Raw genomic sequence first — 22,257 nt, forward strand, 5'->3', positions numbered from 1 at the left:
CTTGTCCTGCGGTTCGACATGAGTAGAATTGGTGGAGGAAAACTAACTGCCCGTATCGCGTCGTGTGTTATATGTATATACCTTGCCTTTGTTTAACGACACGCCCATTTGGGCCTTTGCGCATGTACTTGATGATAAACATCTTTGCCTTTATTAAATTTGGCACATGTCGCTACACAAAAAAAACACCGAAAAAACACCCAAGAAATACGTACGCAAATTAAGAGACATAAAATCCGCAAAAAGTTGGTACACGATGGACTAGTTACATTGCACTACTGATTTTGACTAGGTCCGCGATTATGCATAGCTCGCGTTGTATTCATGACACGCCAGTTCAATTCTCTTTCTTTCTTTGTTTCGGGAACAGTACAAAGAAACTGCGGATCGAGTTCCAATTGCTCGCCAGTTAAGGAATCAGGCGAGCCGACGGTCCTGGCCACAACGGATAGAATAATGTTGATTTTCTTGGTTAGCTGATCTAGTCGGTGATGAATGCGACGAACGTATTTGCCGCTGTGATCTCCTTTTATGACGACGAGAAGGTTGTTGTCGTGAATTGGATGAGGGTATTTAGGGGTGACCCAACGGGGTTCTAATGAAATCCATGTGTGATATTTTTTATGTCGGAGAACAACCTCGTTGCCATGAAGCTCGATAGACACTGCAATTAGCTGCTTAGAAAAATCTCCGCCGTCAACTACAGCATTCAGTTTAACTCCCACGAGTTTTGGGTTCAAGAGGACATGTGGGGGTGGTGCTGGAGGCATCCACAATGGATCAGACGCCACGGAATCAGATAACGGAGTTCTCGAAGAGGGGTCCCAAGCTGGACTAGGTGGAGAAGACAAATTATTTGGTGCTGGTGTCGGAAGGGGCGTTGCACTACCAGACGGCCTCTCCATCAGATAAGGGTGATGGGCGGATGTATCATGACCTTGCTCGGGTTGCGGCGTAGACAAAGTTTGCGTTGGGGTAGGTCGAATATGACCCTCACCGGGATCAAGGAACAGGACGAGCTCAAGAGAAGATCTACGTTGAAAATAATGAGTGTTGCATGACCTGTGTGAGATGGAATGCGCTTACGCAAATTCAACGACGTCGTCGTAACGGACTGATATTCTGTGAAATGGGGCATTCGGGTCGTATCGCGTCAACTGCATGTGCAACGTTATAGTATTGTCATCGAGATTTTCCTTGACATCCTGAATTACTCCGTATTCGCCTTTTCGAGGATGGTGCTGCTTAGATATCTTCACTTTTACTCCACACCATGGATGTGGAGGCGTCTTGGGAAGGGGACCAGATTCTGGCTGGCGCACATAAGGGATTATGGCAGTTTGTTCTGGCTCGTGCTTGTGGTGCAGCACGACGGGCTCCTTTGCAATGTCTACAAAGTTGACAAAAACCTCTGTTGACTGTCAAGAGATAAGTAAGCCAATAGAGTTGCAAAAGTAGAACGAATAACAAAATGGAGACCTCACTTCAATGACCTCGTCACCATCCCTAAAATAAGTAGGTATTTCACCTTCAAACTTCTTGCTGACAAAATGAACTCGATCATCTTTGAGAGCAACTACCCAGCCTGTCTTGCCAGTATGATGTCCACCCCGTACACAAACATGTTGTCCGATTTTAACATCCTTCCTGATTTCTTGCCACGGCACACGTTTTGTTGGGTTGTCGGCTAGAGGTACACCGTGTGTCCCTATTTCGAGGACTTCCGCATAGTAGGTATCCATAACCTTCAAGATAGCTGGGGCAAAAAACGACGTAGAGGTTGAAGGGGTGCTGCAAATGAGAACCGCGTCGCCTTCTTTCAAAGTCCATTCGCGCGGGCGTGGCATATGCGAGCGATTAACTGCTGGGTGTTGGCTCATTCTAAACATGGTGTAGAAGTCATGGGGTATGTCCTTGACGTTAACTGTGAATGAACGGTGGTCCAAATTTTGGGCCAGAAGCCCTTGTTCGAAGTCCATATCGCGAAAGCAGTAGCAATCAGGCCCACGGCTCTGCACGTCGGTTGGGAAAAGCTGTCGAAAGTGATCCGGATCGAAGAGCTTAGCAGCCGGCTTAACAGTCGATGATTTTCGCTTGAGGGGGTTCTGTGGGGTCGTATGTAGCCGAGGAATGAGGAGAATACGGGCATGTTGAAAACTTTTTTGTGAAACCACGCCAACGTCTCCCTTGTACAAGCCTTTCTTGATGACTACCCATGCACCGACGTCCACGGGACCATCCCTCATCCCAAGCACTTGACTATACTCTGAAGAGTCGATGAGCTGTCGTTTGATACCCAAGCCGTTACGCAGTACACCTGGTGTCCGTAGAAGAAGGTCGACGAGGGCTTGGTTCATTTTACATTCGATATAGATACTGCCCTGTGTTGATCCTCGAGTGAATGCGGAACGAACCTGATGTACTTCCGAGACTGTGCTGAGCAGAGACATCACAGCCTGTTCTTCAATACCAACCTGCGAAGATCCATTCAGTTTAGAACGCCCAGTGTCAATAACGGTAGGGTACGCACTCTACATTCAACCCGCCACAGTGGATAATCATCCGCCCTAGGTATGTACAACAAACCATTGTCATGGAGTGTATCGTCTGGATCTTCAGGAATGGCGAATCCCCCATCTCCCGCGGCATTGATTCTGGACTCGATGCGCGAAATCAAGCGCTCTAATGCTCCCTCGGTATGCCTATGAACTGATAACTGGGTCGGTAGAACGGAATGCCCAACATCCGGGGGTGTATCATCGTCGATGAATCCATCTCAATGGCAAGGGTTATATTAGTAGGGTAAATGTGTTTGAAGTATAATATTCACCTTCTCTATCTATTTCTCCGGATCCCGTCTGTTCGTCTTCCTCAGAAATTTCGTCGTCAACTTGAGCTTCGGTGTCCAGGAACTGGCGGATTCTGGGATCTATCTGTAATAATGTTACTAACCTAAACGGATTAAGATATCAAGGAATCATGACATACCTTCTTCATTGCGATTTTCGCGAAACACTCTGGTCTGCGCTACACTGCTTGTGCTGTGTGGTCATCAGCTGGTCGTTATTAAGACACGATCGCATCATATTTTCTTATTGTGCTCGTAGGTGGAGACTCGTTCAACTCATGTATTTTTGTTTTTTTTGTTATTCACGTACATCACCTCTAGCTAACTTCATACCAACATTGTTTAAAAACGTACCTATGGTTCTGCTACTCAAGGCTGTCGTTAACGTTGAGGAAAAGAGAAAGCGTGAGAATATGTTGAGTAGCTCAATATGTACCCCTCGGAATTTCAAGCCGCTCAAGCCGATTATCGCGTGCGGTATTCTCCTCGGCAACGCGGCTTGAAAATTCCGGGGGTTCATCATGGCGTGGTCGGCATTTTCTCACGGTTTCGTTCTCTTTCCACCCATAACACACCATGTCGCTCAGTGCGTAAGTAGTAGTAAATATATTTACAGTAGATCGTAAATATGTGTACAAATTAGTTTACAAACGAACGAAAGTCGGAACGATGGAGAACCGCCAAAATAAGACAGGAAACAGAAAAAACAGGAAACAGAGCAGAAGACGCTCAGATAGAGCAGAAGTCGCTCAGGGCATTGTGAAGGAGAGGTCCTTTGGGATGCGGAACCTTGGCTGTTGGCGAACAGTTTCCACAAACCTAGGTACTGTTAGCGTTCTTCTATACTCTCAGTATCGCCAGCTCACCTCTTCACTGCGTGGTCAGCCAACTTCCCATCCCGTATGGTGAAATTGACGAGGTCCAGACTTAGACCTTTGCGGAACACGACGACATCCCCTCTCCATCGTGCATTTCCCCAGCGTCTAAGAGATTTGTTGCGAGGCAGAAACTTGTGATTCTTAACGAAGATATGAAAGCGTGTAGTCCGCCCTTTGTTAACGATCGACACCACGCCGTCATGTATGTGTGGCTGCAGCGATTTCCCGCCCATCAATAAGTCCAGTCTAGGACTCCTCCCGCTCGCGTTTGCAAGAGTGTGTATTTTCTTCGTTACAGCACGGTTTGCATCGACCGCATAATATCTGGCATTAAGGGTCATATGGAGATCCTTGGTCGAAGTGAGTCGTTATTCATATAAACTTCGATTTCATCTCACCCTTGTAGTCGACCGGAAGGTCATCAACGATGATACCATGTCGGCGAAAAAGTATGGAGGTGGATGTGGCGGTAATTAGGGAGGAAAGTATGAGGCGCGAATACGGTTTGGCTGCTATCTTTTAGGTGAGTCCCTCTTTGTTTCCTTATTCCCGGTATTCACAAAGAGTTTTTGAATAAAGAGCCCCCATCTGAGTGTACAAAAGGTGACCTCGGGAAGGCAGGCATCCTCAGTATCATACCCATGTCGTCCACCCGACGGGAAACGTTGCCCCTCAAGGAGAGGATCGTGGCCTTACTTACTCCTTCGGCAACTGGATCTTCCACTGATCAAGAACCCTCCTCAATGGACACATCACCTGATTACCCGACGGAACGTCTAGAACAAGTAGAACAAGGAGGAGCTGGAGCTACTTTGTCCAACGCTACGCCTTCTAATGTAGCGGTTTCTTTTCCAATTCCTCCACCCGGACCTGCCGCAGATGAACACGGTGCACGTACAGCCTCCATTGCTCCCTCTGTTTCTCAGCCCACCAATGGCGCTAGTTTGACCAATCAGGTTCCTGTAAATGCGGTTATTCTCTTACCACCCCGGCTTGCTGCAGATGACCAGGGAGCCCAAGGATCTTCAGTCCCAAATCGTGTTGCTCCCTCTGTTTCTCAGCCCAGCAATGGCGCTAGTTTGACCAATCAAGCTCCTGTAAATGCGGTTACTCTCTTACCACCCCGGCTTGCTGCAGATGACCAGGGAGCCCAAGGATCTTCCGTCCCAGATCGTGTTGCTCCCTCTGTTTCTCAGCCCACCAACGGCGCTAGTTCGATCGATCAGGCGCCTTTCCGGTTTGCTACAGATGTTCGGGGTGCCCAAGGATCCTCCATTGCGAATAGTGTCTCTCGGCCATCCGCTGGACATATCCCACGGATTGGGTCTTCCGACGTGCTTTTTCCTGGACATTTCCGACAGAACGAGTCTTCCGCCAACACTAATCCTCCTCCGAACCCTGAAACGTCTATGGACATTGATCCTACACTACCTACGTCGTCAAATCCCAGTAGCACCTCTACATTTCCACGGTTTTTTATACCCGTTTTGTCTGGAAATTTGTTCAATTTCACTAGAAGTGATCCGAACCAGTCTAACCAGTCTAAGGCGAAGAAACGACGAGCTGCACCGGAAGACCATACCACCAAAGTCCAAGTCATCGAACAGAAAGACGTCGACATCGCAGAGCTGAGCAAGCAACAGGCACGTTACCCAAAATCTACTTTTCTTGTCATTTATGTATTCATTGCTTTTTTAGATCAAGCAGAGGGAAGAGGTGCTCAAGAAAATCATTGATGATGAACGAGCGGAAGTATGTTAATTTATTTCCTATGTTGCAAGATTTGCGTATTTACCACCATCGTACAGCTAACTAAGTCGAAGAATGCCATCAAAAATGCTGAAAAGAAAGCAGAAAGGAGCAAAAAGGAGGTAGAGGCTGTACGTTCGCAGTATACCAAGCTGTCGAAGGCAATGCGGACGGAGAAGGAGAGCTCCAAAGGGCTTGAAGAAACTGTTAAAACTCAACAAGGCGACCTCTCGTCAGCGTTGATCAAACTTCGGCGTGCAGAGTCCTTATCTAAAGCATACGACCGCCAGCGTCTTGAAGCTCAGGAGCGTCACGAGAAAACGAATGCCGATCTCGAAGCTGCGGTTGCTTCGCGAGGTCAACAACTCTTCGCACAAATCTCAGATTTAGAAAACGACATCGCTCGTCTGCAGCAAGAGAAATCCAGCGAAGTCAGTACGTTACAGCGGCAGCTCCAGCAAGCAAATTCGAGGATTGAAGATTTAAGTGCCTCACAAAATACAGCGGCCCTTGCACAGGAACAAATTAGCTCTCTTCAGCAACAGCTCCGGGACGCGAATTCGACAATTGAAAATCTCAACGCATCGCAACGTGCAGCAGCAACGTTACAGCAGCAGCTCCAGCAAGCAAATTCGAGGATTGAAGATTTAAGTGCCTCACAAAATACGGCGGCCCTTGCACAGGAACAAATTAACTCTCTTCAGCAACAGCTCCGGGACGCGAATTCGACAATTGAAAATCTCAACGCATCGCAACGTGCAGCAGCAACGTTACAGCAGCAGCTCCAGGCAGCAAATTCGAGGATTGAAAGTTTAAGTGCCTCACAAAATACGGCGGCCCTTGCACAGGAACAAATTAACTCTCTTCAGCAACAGCTCCGGGACGCGAATTCGACAATTGCAAATCTCAACACATCGCAAAGTGCAGCACACGCACAGGACCAAATCAATGCTCTCCAACAACAGCTAGAGCGCGCAAACACGACACGTGTGGAAGATCAACAAACTATCACGGGCCTCAATGAACGGTTGCGTGTTGCGTCAAACGAGATAACCCGCCTTACAGCACAATTACAAAACCAGCGAGAGGAGTCGCAGAAACAGTATCATGCGCTCGAACGCGATCTCAAGTCCCAAATGGATCTCCATCAACAAAAATCAGCGGACGCCGAGAACGCTCTGAAAGCAGAGCAAACTAACCGAATGGTTTGTCTGTCAATCTTTAATCATGGCATTGTTGCTGATACAGAGCACAGGCCGAGATGAATCAAATGAAGGCCACTTACGAGGATACGGTGGTAGGATTCTAGTTTAGCCTATGCCTCAACAAATCCGACTGATAAGGTATCATTATTAGTCCAGCCTGCGTCTCCAAGTTTCCAATCTGGCACAACAATGTCAGGCAAATCAAGGTCGCTTGAACGAGCTGGAATCAAGCAATACCGAATTCGGTAACACGACAAGTGCGTTGGAGGACATATTAAAGAACGAACGAATTAAGAATGAAGTAAATCTGTTCCCCTCCTTGTCAATCTTCGATTCTGATCACACCTCCAAGGTTTTGCAGGCTCGCATTAATTCAGTTATGAAGAACAGAACTCACAATACTGAGGATGATTATGAACCAACGGAAATTAGGAGGTTGGATGCCCGGCGGAGGCTGGTATGTTAAACAATCCATTCGTACGTAGTACCTAATAATTTACCTCGATGTCTTCTAGATTGGGATCAACAAGCGCAATGCCGGGTTTTCTATACATTCACGAGTACGCAATAATGTATGTGGTGATCTTGTTGATCCTAACGAGGTATCTTAGATTGCCCAGCGCGGACAATCAGCTGTTCCACCGTCAAATCCTCCTCAAAATGAAGCCTCGAGGGATGAAGATGACGAAATGGTAGATAGTTCTCCGCTCCGGAATTCGCCTCGAGCTCCCAATTCGTCACCCCCGCTGGACTCAGACGACGAACATATGGAAGATGGGACAACACACCAAAGACCTGTTCCAAGATCAGCATCACCTCGGCGATATATAATTCCGGGTTTTTTTCCTACAAGATATACCACAATTCCACCATCTCAAAGACGCAGGGATTCTAACCGCGCGACCCCTATCCCTCCTACAGGTCAGTCAGCAACAGAGCGATACTTTGCCGCTGCTATGCAACGGCTAGGGCGCCTTCCCGCTTCAAACTCTACCATAGCGCCTACCTCTGCTACCTCTGCGGTGAATGATCCTTACCGTGCTGCCTATCAAGCTCGTCATGCGACCCGCCCTACTGTCAGTCCTGTCGTTGATCGTACAGTTCCAGCGATGCCTACCACGCCAACCACGCCAAGACATTCGGCCTCCGAAGTGCGAACGTCTAACACATCTGTCCCTCCCAACTCCTCAACTGCAAATCCTCAACTCGCTGCCTATCAAGTGCGTCATGCAAATCGCTCTGGTGCCAGTACAAATCCTCAACTCGCTGCCTATCAAGCTCGGCACGCAGAACGCTCTGGTGCCAGTGCCCAGCGCGCAAAATCTCCTGCCACTGCTCAGCCGGCTCCTCCGATGGCCAACACGCCAAGGCATCCGACTTCGACCGTTACGGCTCCCAATATGCCTTCAGACGATGATCAGCACCCTTCGCCACGACCCAATACCGATAACATGCTGATTGAATGTATACAAACTATGACTGCCAGTGTCAACGGCTTGCGGGATGATTTGGCAAACGGAAGAGGACCCAGAGTACGTCAGACGCCTACGAAAGTCAAGTCTCCCTTCAAAGAGAAGGCTCCAGCTAGGCCTCGTACAATTGACCGCACACAGTTGACGGTATAGTTTTTACTACCTATATATCAATGCTTTACTTAAGCCCAGAATTTTTAGCAAGCAGTGCGCCTACATCTGCGCAAATGTCTCGATCTCCCTGCAGATCATCGTGACAGCCAAATCTACTCCGATCTTGATAATATTCACATCGCCGACGAGGTTGAAGTGGATCGTTTAGAGCGCCGACGACGAGATCCTCCGACGATGACACCTTTCCAGTTGTATTTTGACAGAGTCAACACACAATGGAACCGTCACATGGCAAACCTCTTTGCAGATTCTTTAGTGCGACAATATCCAGAATATCGGGGGCAAGAGGAAGAAATTGAACAATGTTTCCTTCGGCGTCTCACTACTCTAAGGGATTACATGTCCAACGCCATGCCACGGGGGGATGAAACTGAACAGGATGCGGGAAATAGACTGTTGATGGAGAAAGAGGGACGCGACCGGTTTAAGCGGGTTCGTCGTCGTCAGACTAAAGTAAGCTATCAAGTTAGTCCGAATTCCTTGCTCTAACGGCCTTTACTTTGCAGCTGTATGAGACCCGTGTTGATAGTGCTCAACAGGCGAACATGCCAAATCATGCGCGGACCATTGTGACGCTAGGAGATGATGGGATGAGTTCCGACGAGAGCGATTCTGAAGAGCGCGGAATCCGAAGCGTTAGGATATTATATTGGCGAAATCCACGGCTACTGAACACCGTGACGGATGCCGATAATGCTTTGCCAGCCACGACTGCATATGGTGGTAGGCGCCCCGGAGGTCAACCTGATGTCCGTCAGCGGTTAAGGCAAGGGCAAAATTACAGTACGAGGCCTGCCCCAACTAGACTCCCCATAAACTACTACAATCCGGTCTGGTTGAATACTTTATCCGACCTTGAACTACGATTGCTAGACCCCCAGGCCGCTCAACCATTTCCAGGGGAGGACGACGAGGTGAATCCTGCAATCTATACCTAACATTTCGTGGCGCGCAACTTTTCATAATTGTTACATATCAAAATTCTTCTACTTAGACTAATATAGCGGTTTCGTGGTCCATGTTATCAGTAGCTTGAAAGTTTGTTTTCCGATCAATTTACCTTTAATTCTTGTTATGAGCGTATTTTCTTTCGTCACTGAGCGAGTAACATTATTTCTCAGGCCATCTCCATGCCATCTCCAGGTTTGAACGCTCTTTCTAGTCTTGATCGGCATCAAAACATCGCGCGCGTTGGCCATGGGTTCCGTCGCGCGCAAAAACAATTAAACCGACCTAGGAATGGATGTCTATTTGCGTATGCAGTGAACTTTACACAACGGAAAATTATTGCACTAAGTATTCATAGAGCCAAAACTAAATATGATTTACAAGAAAAACATTATTGCGGGACTAAGTATCGAGATGAGACTGAGGAAAGAAGAAAAAAAATAGAAGCATGAGTGGAACTTGGGTGCGAAGATATACGAATAACCGAGATGCTACTGCCAAGCTGGAACGCCTTTGCACATTCCGCACTACAAGGTAATCAGAACAGAATCGGTGAACAAGCAGTTAAAATATACGAACAGGTTGGAGTCCTGTCCTAGTAATATTCCAATTCACGAGGACCCAATCGCGAGGTCTCGGCGGAAGGACCGTACGGGTCGACGTCTGTAACGAGATATATATTTTGGCCCGATCGATGGAGGAAGCGATATCGACAAGGGTTTTGAAGTCCATGGATTCTCTGCAAGAACTTTAAGATTCAAAGGTAGCACGCCGTAAAAAAACTGCATACCTCCATGATGTTTATGTCGTTTTGCGACCAAATATGGTCGATTGCTTCCAGAATATTGGCAGTTGTCGGCGTATATGAATTAGCGAAAGAACCGTCGAGGAGGCTGCGGACTGTATTGACAGATACTGGCATGGAAACGATATAACGACGTTCGCTTCGCAGTCCGGAGCGCAATAATGGGGCAGGGCGTGAGCTCAAATTATTGAGGTTTAAAAGGTGTGGAGAAGGGTTGTAGACAACCGTGTAATAATCGTAAAAAGTGAACACAGCGAGCAACGTCATGGGTGAAAAAAGCGCGAGAAAGAACCATAAACCATTGTGTGTTAAAATGCCTATGCCGACCAACATGGTGCCTACGACAAGCGTTGTGACAGCGAAGCATAAAATGCCCATGATGGTGGATGGGTGGAACGAGGTGGGAGTTGGCTTCACATTAGATCTTAGCCTATTTAAACACTTTCGAGGTTTAAAACACAAAGGACATACGAAACAAAGAGATAGACGTTCGGGACTTTAAACTATTCATTAAGATCTTCACGAGACAGTCCGTGACCCTAATGCGGGCCTGACGCGCCTTCTACGCGACCTGACATTCAAATAAAGTAAGTTGCCTGCAATACAGAATTATTTTCAGTTGAAGGTGCAACTTATGGGGAGACTTTTTCACATAAACCCTTATGGTTGCATTCGTTCATAGAAAGTCGCGGTAAAATTAAATAGAACCAGTGACTCTGACATTGTTACAAACTCATGAATTATTAGAACAGGAAGCATGGCGCAGGAACTTAATACCCTTGCTCGAGATTATCTTTCCTCCGATCGTTGACGTTGATGTTGTTGCATATATTGGAGATGGGGTGTCAATTCCGAATAGGTAGATATTTTCTCAGGGGGTATCGGTGATCGCTGTGGGGAAATTCTTGATAAGTACAAGGCAATGCGAACTATACGGAAGCTGAACGTACTGCTTGTATCCCGACTATATCTTCGGGAGGGCCTTCTTGATACATGATCTGTTGAAGGTAGGGACAAAGTTGGCAAATATACGGGCACGGATGAGGCTCGAAGTTCGATCGATTAGTGGAGGAAGCCCCGGGGTCAATTGTGGGATGTTGAACTCGGACCAAAATACTCAGATAATCACTTGGAAGAGTGACGTCGAGTAGCTCAGGTGGCCGAGTGAGTGAGACCTGATTGTATGGCAAAGGACTTCGGTTTGCATTATTTGCGAGTGATACGTGTGATCGATAAGTAAAGCGTTGGTTATACGGGGGGTTTCGATTTGCATTATTCATGGACTTCGTGCAACTGGGGCATTTAGGGTGCCCATCGCCGTCTGGAAAAGGTAGATGGGAATAGGTTGGTACAGATTGAGCGGGTGATGTGATGACATGAAATTGCCGCAATTGCTGCCGCTGTGTGTCCGGGAAGTGATAGTGGTTTCTGGCGCAATATCCGTCTCCCGATTCCATAGTTTTGTAGATGGTAGCAGACGACAAAAGTCGTGGGGAAGGGAGAATCGCAACTTTTATCCTGTGACTTTCGAGCGACCCTGGATAGTTTAGTTACCTTGTAGTTACCTAATCTTATCTCCACAACAGTTGTACTCACAGTGTAACGTTATGGCAGATACAATAAGTTATTGAAGTTCGGCCGGCGTGTTCAAACGTGTCTAGATAAGTTAGAATCAAGCTTGGGTTTCGATGTGTTCAAGACTTACTTGTCAAAATGGGCTCGGAAGCGGATCATAGCTCATGTCTAATTTGTCTTCTGACAGAAAACTTCCATTAAACTTTCGGAGACGATGTGCATCCTCACAGTGAGCGACTATGACTTTAAAATTGAGACATAGGGATTTCCACATTAAGACATTTGATAATGGTATGGGAAGAAAGGTTGTACAGGAAACGAGCGACGGGGTAAAGAAAAGCAATGTCAACGAGTTTCAAACCCGAATAGTATGCAATAACAGATGCAGGAGGAAAGGAACGTGGATTAGAGTCGGACATGAATAGTGCATGTGGAAATGAACGTGAAAAAAAGAGTAGAGAGGAGAGACCATTACAAATAAAGGAAGGACAGGTATAACAAGCCAGGGCACAATGGTATAGAGTTGGGGGGAGGGAATTCAGGCCTCTTCATCGCTACCACTGCCGCCCTCGCTAGACGATTCATGCGAGCCCTCTTGGTTATTGATAGCTTTACGAACGCGCACAGCCATTTTCCGCCCTTCTACCCGTCGCGAGGCTTCAGATTTGTATTTGAGGATCAATTTCAGGGCACTCTTGACAGGCCAACAGTTGTCGTAATTAGCCAAAACAGGCCAGTGCTCGGGACGCATAGCCTGCAAAACATGAGATAAGTTGAGCAGAACTGAAACCAGAACACACCTTGTTGCATATTCTCTCAATCAGTCTCGGGTTTTGCGACCGATAACTAGCATCGAGCCGGAGAGTCTTGGTCGCCTCTCTGCGAAGCCAATCCTGTGTGATAGAGTAAAGAAAAGACATATAGGACGAACGAAATAAACTTACCTGCAGGGTTTCAACGTCCGATAAGGCCCAGTCGTGCTCGCCCACAAGTACATCTTCCAAATTAAAACCACCCGATCCTGGGCGACCGGGTTCACCTGGGGGCTTCCGGATAATGATGACTTTTGAAGTGCCTACTGGCGCAGACGAGGGCCCTGCGGTAGCGACACCTTGAGCGGGTAAAGTGGTTTGCGACGGCCCTGCCGTCGCAGCAGGGTTCGGAGGGTCTGGGTTCGGAGAGTTGGCAGACGAGGAAGTTGACTGTGAAGGGTTAGCAGGTGCAGGGGCAAGTGAGGGGTCGTCGTTATCGTCAGGTAAATCAGCGGAAGACCTCCTTGGTTCCCAATTAATCCTCATGGCTGTTTTGGGAACAGGAGGAGCAGAACGAGAGACTGGTGTAAAGTTGATATGCGATGTTACCATAGGGTGGTGAAATCCGATATAGGGTTCGGAGACGGCCATGGGGACAGGTTCCACCAGGGAACCTGATGACGAAGCTTGACGAGTAGTGTTCTCCATGGTCGTACGAGTAAGTTGAAAGGAGGCAGAAAAGAGCGTCTAAGAAAGGTTGGTGGTGAATTGATAATATGAGAAGGGTAGGATGGCGAGGGGCTTGAAATATACGCACAGTCGATAGCACACAGGCATTATCAAGTCGCTGTGGGCGTGTTTTACGCGTCAAACGGCTTTTGCGGAGGACTGCTTGATTGCTTTCACACTGATCTATTAGGTCTATTGATTCAGAAAGGGTACAATTACAAATTATACAGAAAGAACTCTTTCATCGAGGAAGACGATGTTTCCCCATGACGAGGAGATGAACAAAGAAGGTCGGAAAGGTGGTCCGGTCGCGCGCCAGCATTGATATACCGTGTTGATTTCCATGCCGCTTCGGCGAGTTGCCGAAGCGGCATGGAAATCTGTGCACTATAATATTCTCGTTCAAGCATTTTCGCACGGTTCGCTCTTCCTCCACCACGACCCGACAGTCTGTAAAAAATACGTAGTTTCAGCGACTCCTGTAGTTAGATTACTTCTTCTAGTAGAGTGAGAGAAACTGAAGTCTGCTAAAGCATCCCACCCAAACATAACTGAAAAATAACAAAGCTCGGATTGTATAGTGATAGTGAAAGGGATCCCGGGTGAGAGAATAAACGAAACAAACACGCTGTCGTCTCGTTGATGACCCGCTTGTGTCGAAAGGCGGATCCAGCGCTAGGCATATCTCCGGTGAGCTGAAAGGCAACACGACGTACTCAATCTTAAAGACAAGACACGGCAGGCTTTGAATAAAAGTACCTTCACCCCACAAATCAAACATTTTGCCACATTTGCCCGTACACCACAGTGCTATCCTATCTGTCTACTTATACCTACTTATACATCATGAACTTGGTACGTCGTGACATTTGAAATGTAGAATATTTACTTTAACCGTTGAAACAGAATAGCTCTTTCGTCCTTGCGAAGGAGTTGAAGAACCCAGGGATTGAACACGTTGATCACTTGCTCTTCTCGAGCAATGGAAAATTTTTGGTCGCTGCAGGTATACTATTTCTTTGCTTTTCACTATTGGAACGAGAATCTGATGCAACAAAATAGGTGACCGCGACAAGGTTTTTATATGGAACACGGAAACTTTCCGGACTGAACAAGTCCTCGAGAACAAGCAGTGGGGGCAAGTTAGTTGCCTAGCGTGGGCGTATACCGAATTACCTTCGAGGGAGCCCTCAACCGTATTATGCGTCGGGAATGTTTTTGGTGGTATGAGCATGTTTTTAATGGACTCTCGTTCTGTTAAGGTGTGCCAATCAGAGGATATCCTAGCGAGTCACTAATTCTCTCTCGTAGCCTTTCACGGAGAGAGGAACCGTAATCCAGCTGTTCACCCCAAATGACATCGTGGAGAACCTCGTATTTGATAAGATAAACGGCAGGCTGATTGCTTCCAGTCATTCCGGAGCTGTTAAGATGTATTCTGTTGATGCAGTCGGTAAGGGTTATTCCTGGTTTCTTCTGTACCATTTATTTATTGCCTGTAGCTGGCTCAGCGAATCTCGTCTGGGAAGCTCCCAGTAACCGACCTGGTATTCCGACGTCGGTCCTCTTCTTCGGGTCAACAAATGAAAAGTTGCTGTCCTTCGGACTAGAGAATGGTGACGTGTATGTTTATCAACGTAATATCAATTAACCACGCTGTTCAACTGTTCTAACTGTTCTTAATTCTGCTAGTTGTTGTCGGGACGCTTCCAATGGCGAAGTGCTCTGGACCAAAAAACTCGCCAGTGGGATGTACGCATATTAACATATTTTACCTTATATTCGACTGATAAGCTCATGTAGCGGATCTGCTGCGATTTCGAGCGACCAGACTGTTATCATCGTCAACAATCTCAACAACGGCAATTTTGATGTTTACCAAACTCCTGATATGTCTCCTCTCCAGACCCTAGCCGTTGGGGACTCCGTGACCACCCACAAATACTTCATAAAGCAGTGCCGTTTCATTGAAGGCACGAAACTGTCGGTGTGCGGTAGCCACACTAATAAGGTACATATCTTTGACGTAGCCAATAATTACGTTCTGCAGACCCTTACCTCAAGTCCAAAAGGTTTGATCTTTTGCCGTATCTTATGCTTTCTGACGCTCAAACATGTTCACAGAGGCTCACATGACACAGGCGATTGCAGTAACCATGGCGGAGAGTCGCAAAGTCTGTATTGCAGCATCTTCTAATGGCTTCATCTATCTGTGGGAAAAGCGGAGCCAGCCCTTTGTTGGCGTCGGTGAAACTCAAACACAGCCTGCAAATACGCTCCTTCACTATGCCAGAACCAATGGTCCCTTCATTGCTTTTGTCATGGCATGCACTTACGCTAACTGGGCACCATATCTTTTTGCTGTAAGAATTCGTCATCTGGCCTCAACTTTTATATCTAATAGCAATGTCTACCTTAGTTGTTCGCTTTCTTGACTTCGAAGGCGCAATATTACGGGCTCCTCAACGCAAATGAGGGAAATTTAGAAAATTTAGAGTTGTAGCCAGCATTTGTAGTTACGCGCACTCATAATGTGTATATAACTTTACGTGGTTTTAATGTCTGCGAGTAGCTAGTGGGATCAGGTCTGAAAGTCAGGCATTAGAAATACCTCAAAGGTAATGCGTGTTTGGTACAGGGCATACTTAAATGATACCATTATAGAGTTGTGAGCAAGGAGGATTTGCGAGGAGGTTAAGTGATCTTCAAACCGTAACTTATTGTGGTTTTGACCCCCTTTTTAGGTGCTAGAACTCCGAAGCAAAGTCCAGAATGACAGCGAAATCAGAGTTACACACTCAGCGCACTTGACGAGTCAAACTACGCTCTATGCTACCGGTCATCGTGTTCAATGAGGCTGGTTTAAAAGCCGTCGCCCGTCGCATGCGTCCCTTTCACGAGAGGTAAGCAGAAATTTTCGTTCTGATCATTCCAGGACATCGGTGCCCACGGCTCACTTCCATGAACAGGTGAATCTGCGGTCGAAGGGCAAGGTCGGGGTGAAATCTACACGATAGGGTCTCGACAACTGAGCAACACGATAATCTTCCACTCAAACGCACGTTATTTGGTCGCTGCTCAATCTGCGGGGGTTAAGCCGGTCACGATACAGGTCCTGAATCATACTTCGTCATAGGTAAGTTGAAGTTTGTAATACGTATATCTCTGGACGGATCTGTATCGCAAAATCTGATTTGCAAGAATCTGATATATTTGATTTAGATTAATTCGTTATTAAATTGTTCAATATATCACGGGCAGCCGACCAGGCAAGCCCACACTCATATTCATGCGTGAATCAGATAGCATTGGAGCGGAGAGCGTAGTGAGTCACTGGCTTCAAGTCTTCTTCCAACAGATACGGTGCTGATGGAAGATGAAACGGCACAAGTGACATTGGAGCTGGTGGAAATGGCGCTGGTAGACGAGTCAGAGAGGCGGGTCAGCTCACGGAAGGAGCACGTTCATACCCCGGAACGGTCATATCCACGCGCAGGTTATGCGCTCTGCACGCGCGTGAAGCTCTTTGTATGCGGTACACGTCTTCCGGGCCGGCCGGATCCGAACACGCTCATAACACGCTCAGCACGCCCTGAACAGAAGGAGTTGTACTTTCCACTATACCCTTGTACCCTAATCGTGCCTGTTTCCTGCACGCCACCTTGAACACTGTATGCACCGACGAGCTGCAAGACTTAACTCGCTTCTGTCAATCTAACTGCAAATACCGAGAAAGTTGATCTGTATGCGCCAATTGGAGGAGCACGTGTTGAGGTGCTTCCCGCGGCACACGTCTTCCGGGCCGGCCGGATCCGAACACGCTCAGCGCGCCCTGGAGTTGTACTTCCCACTATACCCATGTACCCTAATCGTGCATGTTTCCTGCACGTTACCTCGAACACCGTATGCACCGACGAGCTTCAAGACTTAACTCGCTTCTGTCAATATAACTAATACCGAGAAAGTTGATCTGTATGCGCCAATTGGAGGAGCACATGTTGACGCGCTTCCCATCTTTCTCGCTGTCTCTCAGGTCTAAAATTTGCGCACAACATACGCAGACCTCAATAGTTCCTTTAATCGGCAATCTTTACTGGGACAACTTATTCTTTCCCCCTCTTCTGGGTACGCCAACTTCCCTGCGAGCACTGACGTTACACCATGACCCCGTGCACCCTTCCTGTAGGCCTCTCCTTTCTCATGTTCTTCGCAGCATCGCCGTCGTCAACGCCAGCGACAGAACCTCCAACGCAACTGCAACGCCCCCGTCTACACATAGCGTCAGCGCCAGTTCATTTTTACCCAAAAAGACGACACTGTTGATTTCAGCGACTAGGGTGACGCTTAGACGCGCGGAATCTGAGTATCATATACTGATGCTCATGATTAGATTGTGTTCCTGATCCCCCTAGCTCTCCGATGTCCTACATAGTGTCTCCCCAGTCAAAGTCGTCGATCATAGTCGAAACACACCGTGTGCCTGTCAGTTGAGCTTGTAGGAAAGACGCCGTTGATGCCCCGCGCAGGTGTGTTTCCTTCCCCAGCTTGTCTTGCGTGACCTGTCAACCAATGCCATCGTTCTGTAGAATCGTCTTCGGCCTGTCCACCCTTCCATGACGCTCTGCGTTCAATGTACGTCGTGATTCCATACTGTCTATATCTAACCTTAATCTTCGTCTTCGTCATAAGACATCTAACATCCAAGTTCTACAGGACTACATACGAGGCGGAAAAAGACGTGCAGACGTGCAGATTAACCATCCACCTCCCCAAAACAGCTCAACGCTGAGATAAAGGCGCAGCTCTGCGACCCGTACGCCCACGACGCTGGCTCGGACACATTCTCCCTTACAAACATGATGAAGAGGAAGAGTCCGACGAGTTCCACGGGCTTGAAGAGCGCTTCCGTGGTCTCGATGAGATTGCTATCCCCGTCGCGGACGTGCACAACCTGGTTCCCTGCACAAAACCCAATATTGCTGGGTTCATGAAAATATTCAAGGTTTCCTTTCCCTTCCCCCCTTTTTTTAAAGGTGCTTATCGTTGTTGCAACCCATTTTCATCCGCATACAAACACGATGCAATTCATACAATATCTAACCAAACGCGCCAATTCGCGCAGAAGCAAACCCAACTCCCGTTCAAACCTCTTCATGTCTCCCGGACTGGCGAAATCCGTAAACGCTGGTAAAACGCTCAGCCAACGCTCAGCACGAGTGTATCGTGTGCATGGAGTGCATGAACGAGAACGCTGCATTTCCTCTCGACTTTACCTACGTACTTGTGGAATGCAGTAGATTAGTCTGCGGCTTCATGAGCAGTGCAGGAGGCGGGAGCAGACCTAATTTTCCAACCTGTCGTACTCGTCGCCATCAACGACAGGAGGGTATTATTATTTTCTTTATTTTTATTTTATTTACATTATTACCTTTACTTAGAGTTTGGGACAGCTGTTGCGTCTACGACATTCTCGCTCGCGGGGGGGATGCCGCTTCCGCTTCGACGAGATGAGCATGGGATGCCGATCTCAAGTGTAGCGCCCGTGGGCACGTCGGATGCGAGTAGGGAGTCGATGGATGAGAGGGGTTTGTTGATGGAGGCGGTGGTGGTGTTGGTGAGCGTTGATGATTTTTTAGTTGGGTGTAGGGGTGGTGGCGAGTGTGTATGTGAATGTGGATGGGCATGTGCATGTGGGGAAGGGGAGGGGGAAGAAGAGGATGGTGGATGTGAAAGGGATGATGAGGATGGTGGATGTGTGAGTGAAGAAGCAAGTGGCATCAAGGACGGGAGCAAAGGCGACGCCTTCAGTTTCGGCGAGTCGACAGAGAGAGGGAGCGGCGGGAGCGGTGGGGAAGTCGGCAACCCCTTTGCCTGCAGTTGCATCTCCTTCGAGCGCGGCCTACCTTCATCCACAACACCAGCACCAGCAGTCACATCCTTCTCCTTATCTTTATCTCTATCAGACGAAGCAGAAGCAGCACCCGAAACGACCGACAAAAGTCCAGACGACTTGACCGTACGGATCGTATCACTCGATCCCTTCCTGCGAAGCGTCGCAACACTCGAACTCGACGCCGAGCTACTCGTCTTTTTATGCTCGTTACCCGACCCCAACCCTGTTCCTGTTCCTGTCCTCTGCTTTTACCTCTACTGCTACCAACAACGAAATTCCAGAGTGGCAGAGCAGCGAGATGGGAGTGGACGCGTCAATGTTGCACTCAGCGGCGGTCCTTGAAGGCGCGATTCATATCTCCAGGTGAGTAGAGTTTGTGTATTGTGATTGGATGTGTACTCAACCGATGTGCTGCAGTGTTTCTGCATGCTGTCCCCCTCTCACATCTACCTCCCACATCCTCGCCGCTGCGCCAAGTGACAGCAGCATCCCCTAAACGACGCCCTGGTATTGACTCCCCGCCCATCGCTGCAGTTCCAACCGATTGCAAACGTCGACGACGCACCTCTACAAGGTATGTGTATTGCAGTATGTAGTCTCAACGACGGCGCTGACGGTGTGCTTGACAGAACAATCTTGAGGATGTAGTATGGTGAGCAGCATCCCCTAAACGGCGCCCTGGTACTGACTCACCGCCCATCGCTGCAGTTCCAACCTATTGCAAACGTCGACGACGCACCTCGACAATCCCCTCTGCCTCTCTCGTCAACAACATGCCGCCAAAACGCGATGCCATAGCGAGTGTCCGTTGCAATGCATGCTACGCGGCGTTTGACTTGACGCACAGACACATGGACACGCGGGCGCGGTTGCGACAGGGAACAAAACAGTACGCAGAAACCTGACAGTTTATAAACACATTGCTGACGCACCTTGCCAGTGAGGCGCTCCTCACCGACTACACTTCACAGCCTGCTGCGTACACAGATGTGGCGGGCACTCGGAACGCAATGCCATAGTGAGTGTCCGTCGTAATGCATGCTATGTGGAATTTGACTTGACGCACAGACACACGGACATGCTGGCGCGGTTGCGAGTGGGAACAAAACGGTGAGTAGAAACCTTGATAACCCATACCTACAGCATTGACGCACTTTTCCAGCAACGCGCTCGTCGTTGGCCAGCGGTTTCTTTTCATCGCAACGCACCCCGGTGTCAGTCGGTCTCCGGTGTGCGTACGCTGTTGTGGCGGGCATTCTTGGGTAAGTAAAGGTCCTTTCCATCATCTCCTATGACAGCCCCCGACACCCTTGATCCATAAGAAGATACGAGGCCAACGATGGTGATTTGAAGTGACTGGAAGTGGTAAAACAACAGTGAGCATCAGAGTATGACATAGTTTTCCAATGACTGACCTCTTGCCGTCGCAGTACCCCTCAACTCCCTATCGCAGTCGCACGCCAACAACACCGATACAGACACGCTGAAAAGACAAGAGGTGAGCAAGCGTGAAATTCCAGCTGCGTAGGTAACTTACAAGTATTCGCAGTTCGTCACTCTGCTCCCTTGACCCCGCCTGTGTCGTCGTCGTCATCGTCGATCTCAAAGAAGGAATGGCAGGTAAGGTTAGTACAGTAATTAAGACTGATAAAGGGTGGTGACGCACCTTGGCAGGACATTCCTAACAAGGCGCATCGTGTACGACAACGCGACTTGTCATAGCGCGCACCCCGCCATCAACTAGTATACAAGCGAAGGTAAGTGAGCAGAAAAAGAGGAAGAGTCTCACTCACATGACACTGTTGTCCCAGATCTTTCCCGCGGTGCGAACTCTCATCGCAGCGCCGCCGTCTCGAACCCAAGGTGCGATTGGCTGGTAATGACACGAGGGCGATAGCGGGGGATTGGAGGACGCTGGAAGGATGGCCGTACGTCCACGCCGCTGGCTCAGTCGACACCCTCTGAGAAAGAGGAGGATGAAGAGTCAGGCAAGAGCTTAGAAAATCTCAGTACTCCAACATGACCCGTCTACACACATCTGCCAATGCGGCCTGGAGACCCCCGACGCCTACATCTCGGAATTTAAACCCCCTTATGCACCCTTTGCCCGTGCGAGAGAACGAACCCGTGCTTTGAATGCGGTTAAAATGGAAAGGATGTTCGCGAAGCCGCTTGTGGACAGTCTGGAAGGGCACATCGATGCTGTTGAGGTCCTGTACAGGCGACCTGGCTTCCTAACAGGTGTGGCCAGTGGAAGCTGGGATGGAGGTGTGTGCGTGGGTTCTCTAATCACGCAGGCGATAATCACTAAATGATGGAATTGGAATAAACCAGGAATAATCCTCCACAATCTTGCAACCCGAAAACCGATCGCCAAAATTCCCCAGGCGCACAAGGGAAAGCGTCAGGGCTATGCTTCTCTCCGGATGGTCAAAGGCTTCTTAGCTGCGGTGTCGATCGTAACGTGAAGCCTATGGGCCGTTGGAGACGATAACCTGAATACGGAGGTGGTAAGTCAACACCCTCGGACGACAGCGCTGCATGTCCGCATCAGCGCTTCTTTTATTTACTGAGCTCAATTTCTAATCCTTTAACCGTTGCCCTTTAGCCTCTTAATGTATTCCCGGGAAAGCTGCGTTTAAGCGAGGATCAATCTATCCATCTTCTCACTTTCCCAACATCAACCGAAACTATCACATCTGTACGATTTAATGAGCGAATCATCGGTGCTCGCAAGTATAGGATCCGACGGGACATTCACGCTGTACGATATCAGGACTGGAAAGGCTGAGCGACGAGTGGTTATGCAGGTAAAACTCATCTCATCCTAACCACATTTTTTTAATCTCACCATGGATGTGCACGACCTTTCTCCCTACACAAAGCTCAATATTACCGGGTTAATGAACAGGTACGTACTGCGTTATTACCATGTCTTAGGTTACACATCGTGACGTCTAGTTGGAGGCGTTAATTCATCGTGCCGATAAATGTAGTTTTAGCTTCGATTGTGCTTAGAGGTTCGTTTTGCTGCTGTACCGGCAGCTTCTGCGAGGATGTAGAGAATTTGTGAACGAATACGGCACTGGCAATTCTATCGCAACACCCGCAGAGTTTACACCCCGCAAAGGACATCTTGACCCACAACTCCCTGACTCACCCATCATACGAGCAGTCGATTATCAACGGGTCACTCGGCGAGCCAACTTATTTCATTAATTATGAATGA

At 48.3% G+C, this 22,257-nt stretch overlaps 8 protein-coding genes across 8 annotated transcripts; 5 read left to right on the forward strand and 3 right to left on the reverse strand.

Annotated features, from left to right (window-relative positions):
* Window positions 1-275: 275 nt before the first annotated feature.
* Window positions 276-2,997, reverse strand: JR316_0011754 (Transcription elongation factor SPT5; the record flags this gene model as incomplete). The annotated part of the gene is made up of 6 exons (XM_047897399.1): window positions 276-1,032; window positions 1,087-1,418; window positions 1,485-2,474; window positions 2,531-2,775; window positions 2,831-2,933; window positions 2,989-2,997. 6 exons carry the CDS (start codon window positions 2,995-2,997, stop codon window positions 276-278), a joined length of 2,436 nt encoding a protein of 811 aa, XP_047743808.1.
* Window positions 2,998-3,710: 713 nt separating this feature from the next.
* Window positions 3,711-4,163, reverse strand: JR316_0011755 (uncharacterized protein; the record flags this gene model as incomplete). The annotated part of the gene is made up of 2 exons (XM_047897400.1): window positions 3,711-4,076; window positions 4,125-4,163. The coding sequence occupies 2 exons, from the start codon at window positions 4,161-4,163 to the stop codon at window positions 3,711-3,713; spliced, it is 405 nt and encodes a 134-aa protein (XP_047743809.1).
* A 204-nt stretch (window positions 4,164-4,367) lies between these two features.
* JR316_0011756 (uncharacterized protein) lies at window positions 4,368-9,264 on the forward strand (the record flags this gene model as incomplete). Its single annotated transcript, XM_047897401.1, has 9 exons — window positions 4,368-5,396; window positions 5,425-5,478; window positions 5,535-6,680; window positions 6,731-6,772; window positions 6,832-7,137; window positions 7,196-7,240; window positions 7,292-8,299; window positions 8,354-8,779; window positions 8,833-9,264. 9 exons carry the CDS (start codon window positions 4,368-4,370, stop codon window positions 9,262-9,264), a joined length of 4,488 nt encoding a protein of 1,495 aa, XP_047743810.1.
* Window positions 9,265-12,192: 2,928 nt separating this feature from the next.
* JR316_0011757 (uncharacterized protein) lies at window positions 12,193-13,114 on the reverse strand (the record flags this gene model as incomplete). Its single annotated transcript, XM_047897402.1, has 3 exons — window positions 12,193-12,408; window positions 12,455-12,547; window positions 12,599-13,114. The coding sequence occupies 3 exons, from the start codon at window positions 13,112-13,114 to the stop codon at window positions 12,193-12,195; spliced, it is 825 nt and encodes a 274-aa protein (XP_047743811.1).
* An 867-nt stretch (window positions 13,115-13,981) lies between these two features.
* Window positions 13,982-15,638, forward strand: JR316_0011758 (uncharacterized protein; the record flags this gene model as incomplete). The annotated part of the gene is made up of 10 exons (XM_047897403.1): window positions 13,982-13,990; window positions 14,042-14,141; window positions 14,198-14,397; window positions 14,447-14,588; window positions 14,638-14,758; window positions 14,828-14,887; window positions 14,939-15,146; window positions 15,186-15,207; window positions 15,260-15,498; window positions 15,555-15,638. 10 exons carry the CDS (start codon window positions 13,982-13,984, stop codon window positions 15,636-15,638), a joined length of 1,185 nt encoding a protein of 394 aa, XP_047743812.1.
* A 2,650-nt stretch (window positions 15,639-18,288) lies between these two features.
* On the forward strand, window positions 18,289-19,370 carry JR316_0011759 (uncharacterized protein; the record flags this gene model as incomplete). The annotated part of the gene is made up of 2 exons (XM_047897404.1): window positions 18,289-18,412; window positions 18,574-19,370. 2 exons carry the CDS (start codon window positions 18,289-18,291, stop codon window positions 19,368-19,370), a joined length of 921 nt encoding a protein of 306 aa, XP_047743813.1.
* Window positions 19,371-21,175: 1,805 nt separating this feature from the next.
* On the forward strand, window positions 21,176-21,496 carry JR316_0011760 (DDB1- and CUL4-associated factor 13; the record flags this gene model as incomplete). Its single annotated transcript, XM_047897405.1, has 2 exons — window positions 21,176-21,296; window positions 21,363-21,496. 2 exons carry the CDS (start codon window positions 21,176-21,178, stop codon window positions 21,494-21,496), a joined length of 255 nt encoding a protein of 84 aa, XP_047743814.1.
* A 384-nt stretch (window positions 21,497-21,880) lies between these two features.
* Window positions 21,881-22,247, forward strand: JR316_0011761 (uncharacterized protein; the record flags this gene model as incomplete). Its single annotated transcript, XM_047897406.1, has 2 exons — window positions 21,881-21,939; window positions 22,049-22,247. 2 exons carry the CDS (start codon window positions 21,881-21,883, stop codon window positions 22,245-22,247), a joined length of 258 nt encoding a protein of 85 aa, XP_047743815.1.
* Window positions 22,248-22,257: the final 10 nt, after the last annotated feature.

The sequence above is a fragment of the Psilocybe cubensis genome, chromosome 11, assembly GCF_017499595.1.
Source record: "Psilocybe cubensis strain MGC-MH-2018 chromosome 11, whole genome shotgun sequence".
NCBI classification, from domain to species: domain Eukaryota; kingdom Fungi; phylum Basidiomycota; class Agaricomycetes; order Agaricales; family Agrocybaceae; genus Psilocybe; species Psilocybe cubensis.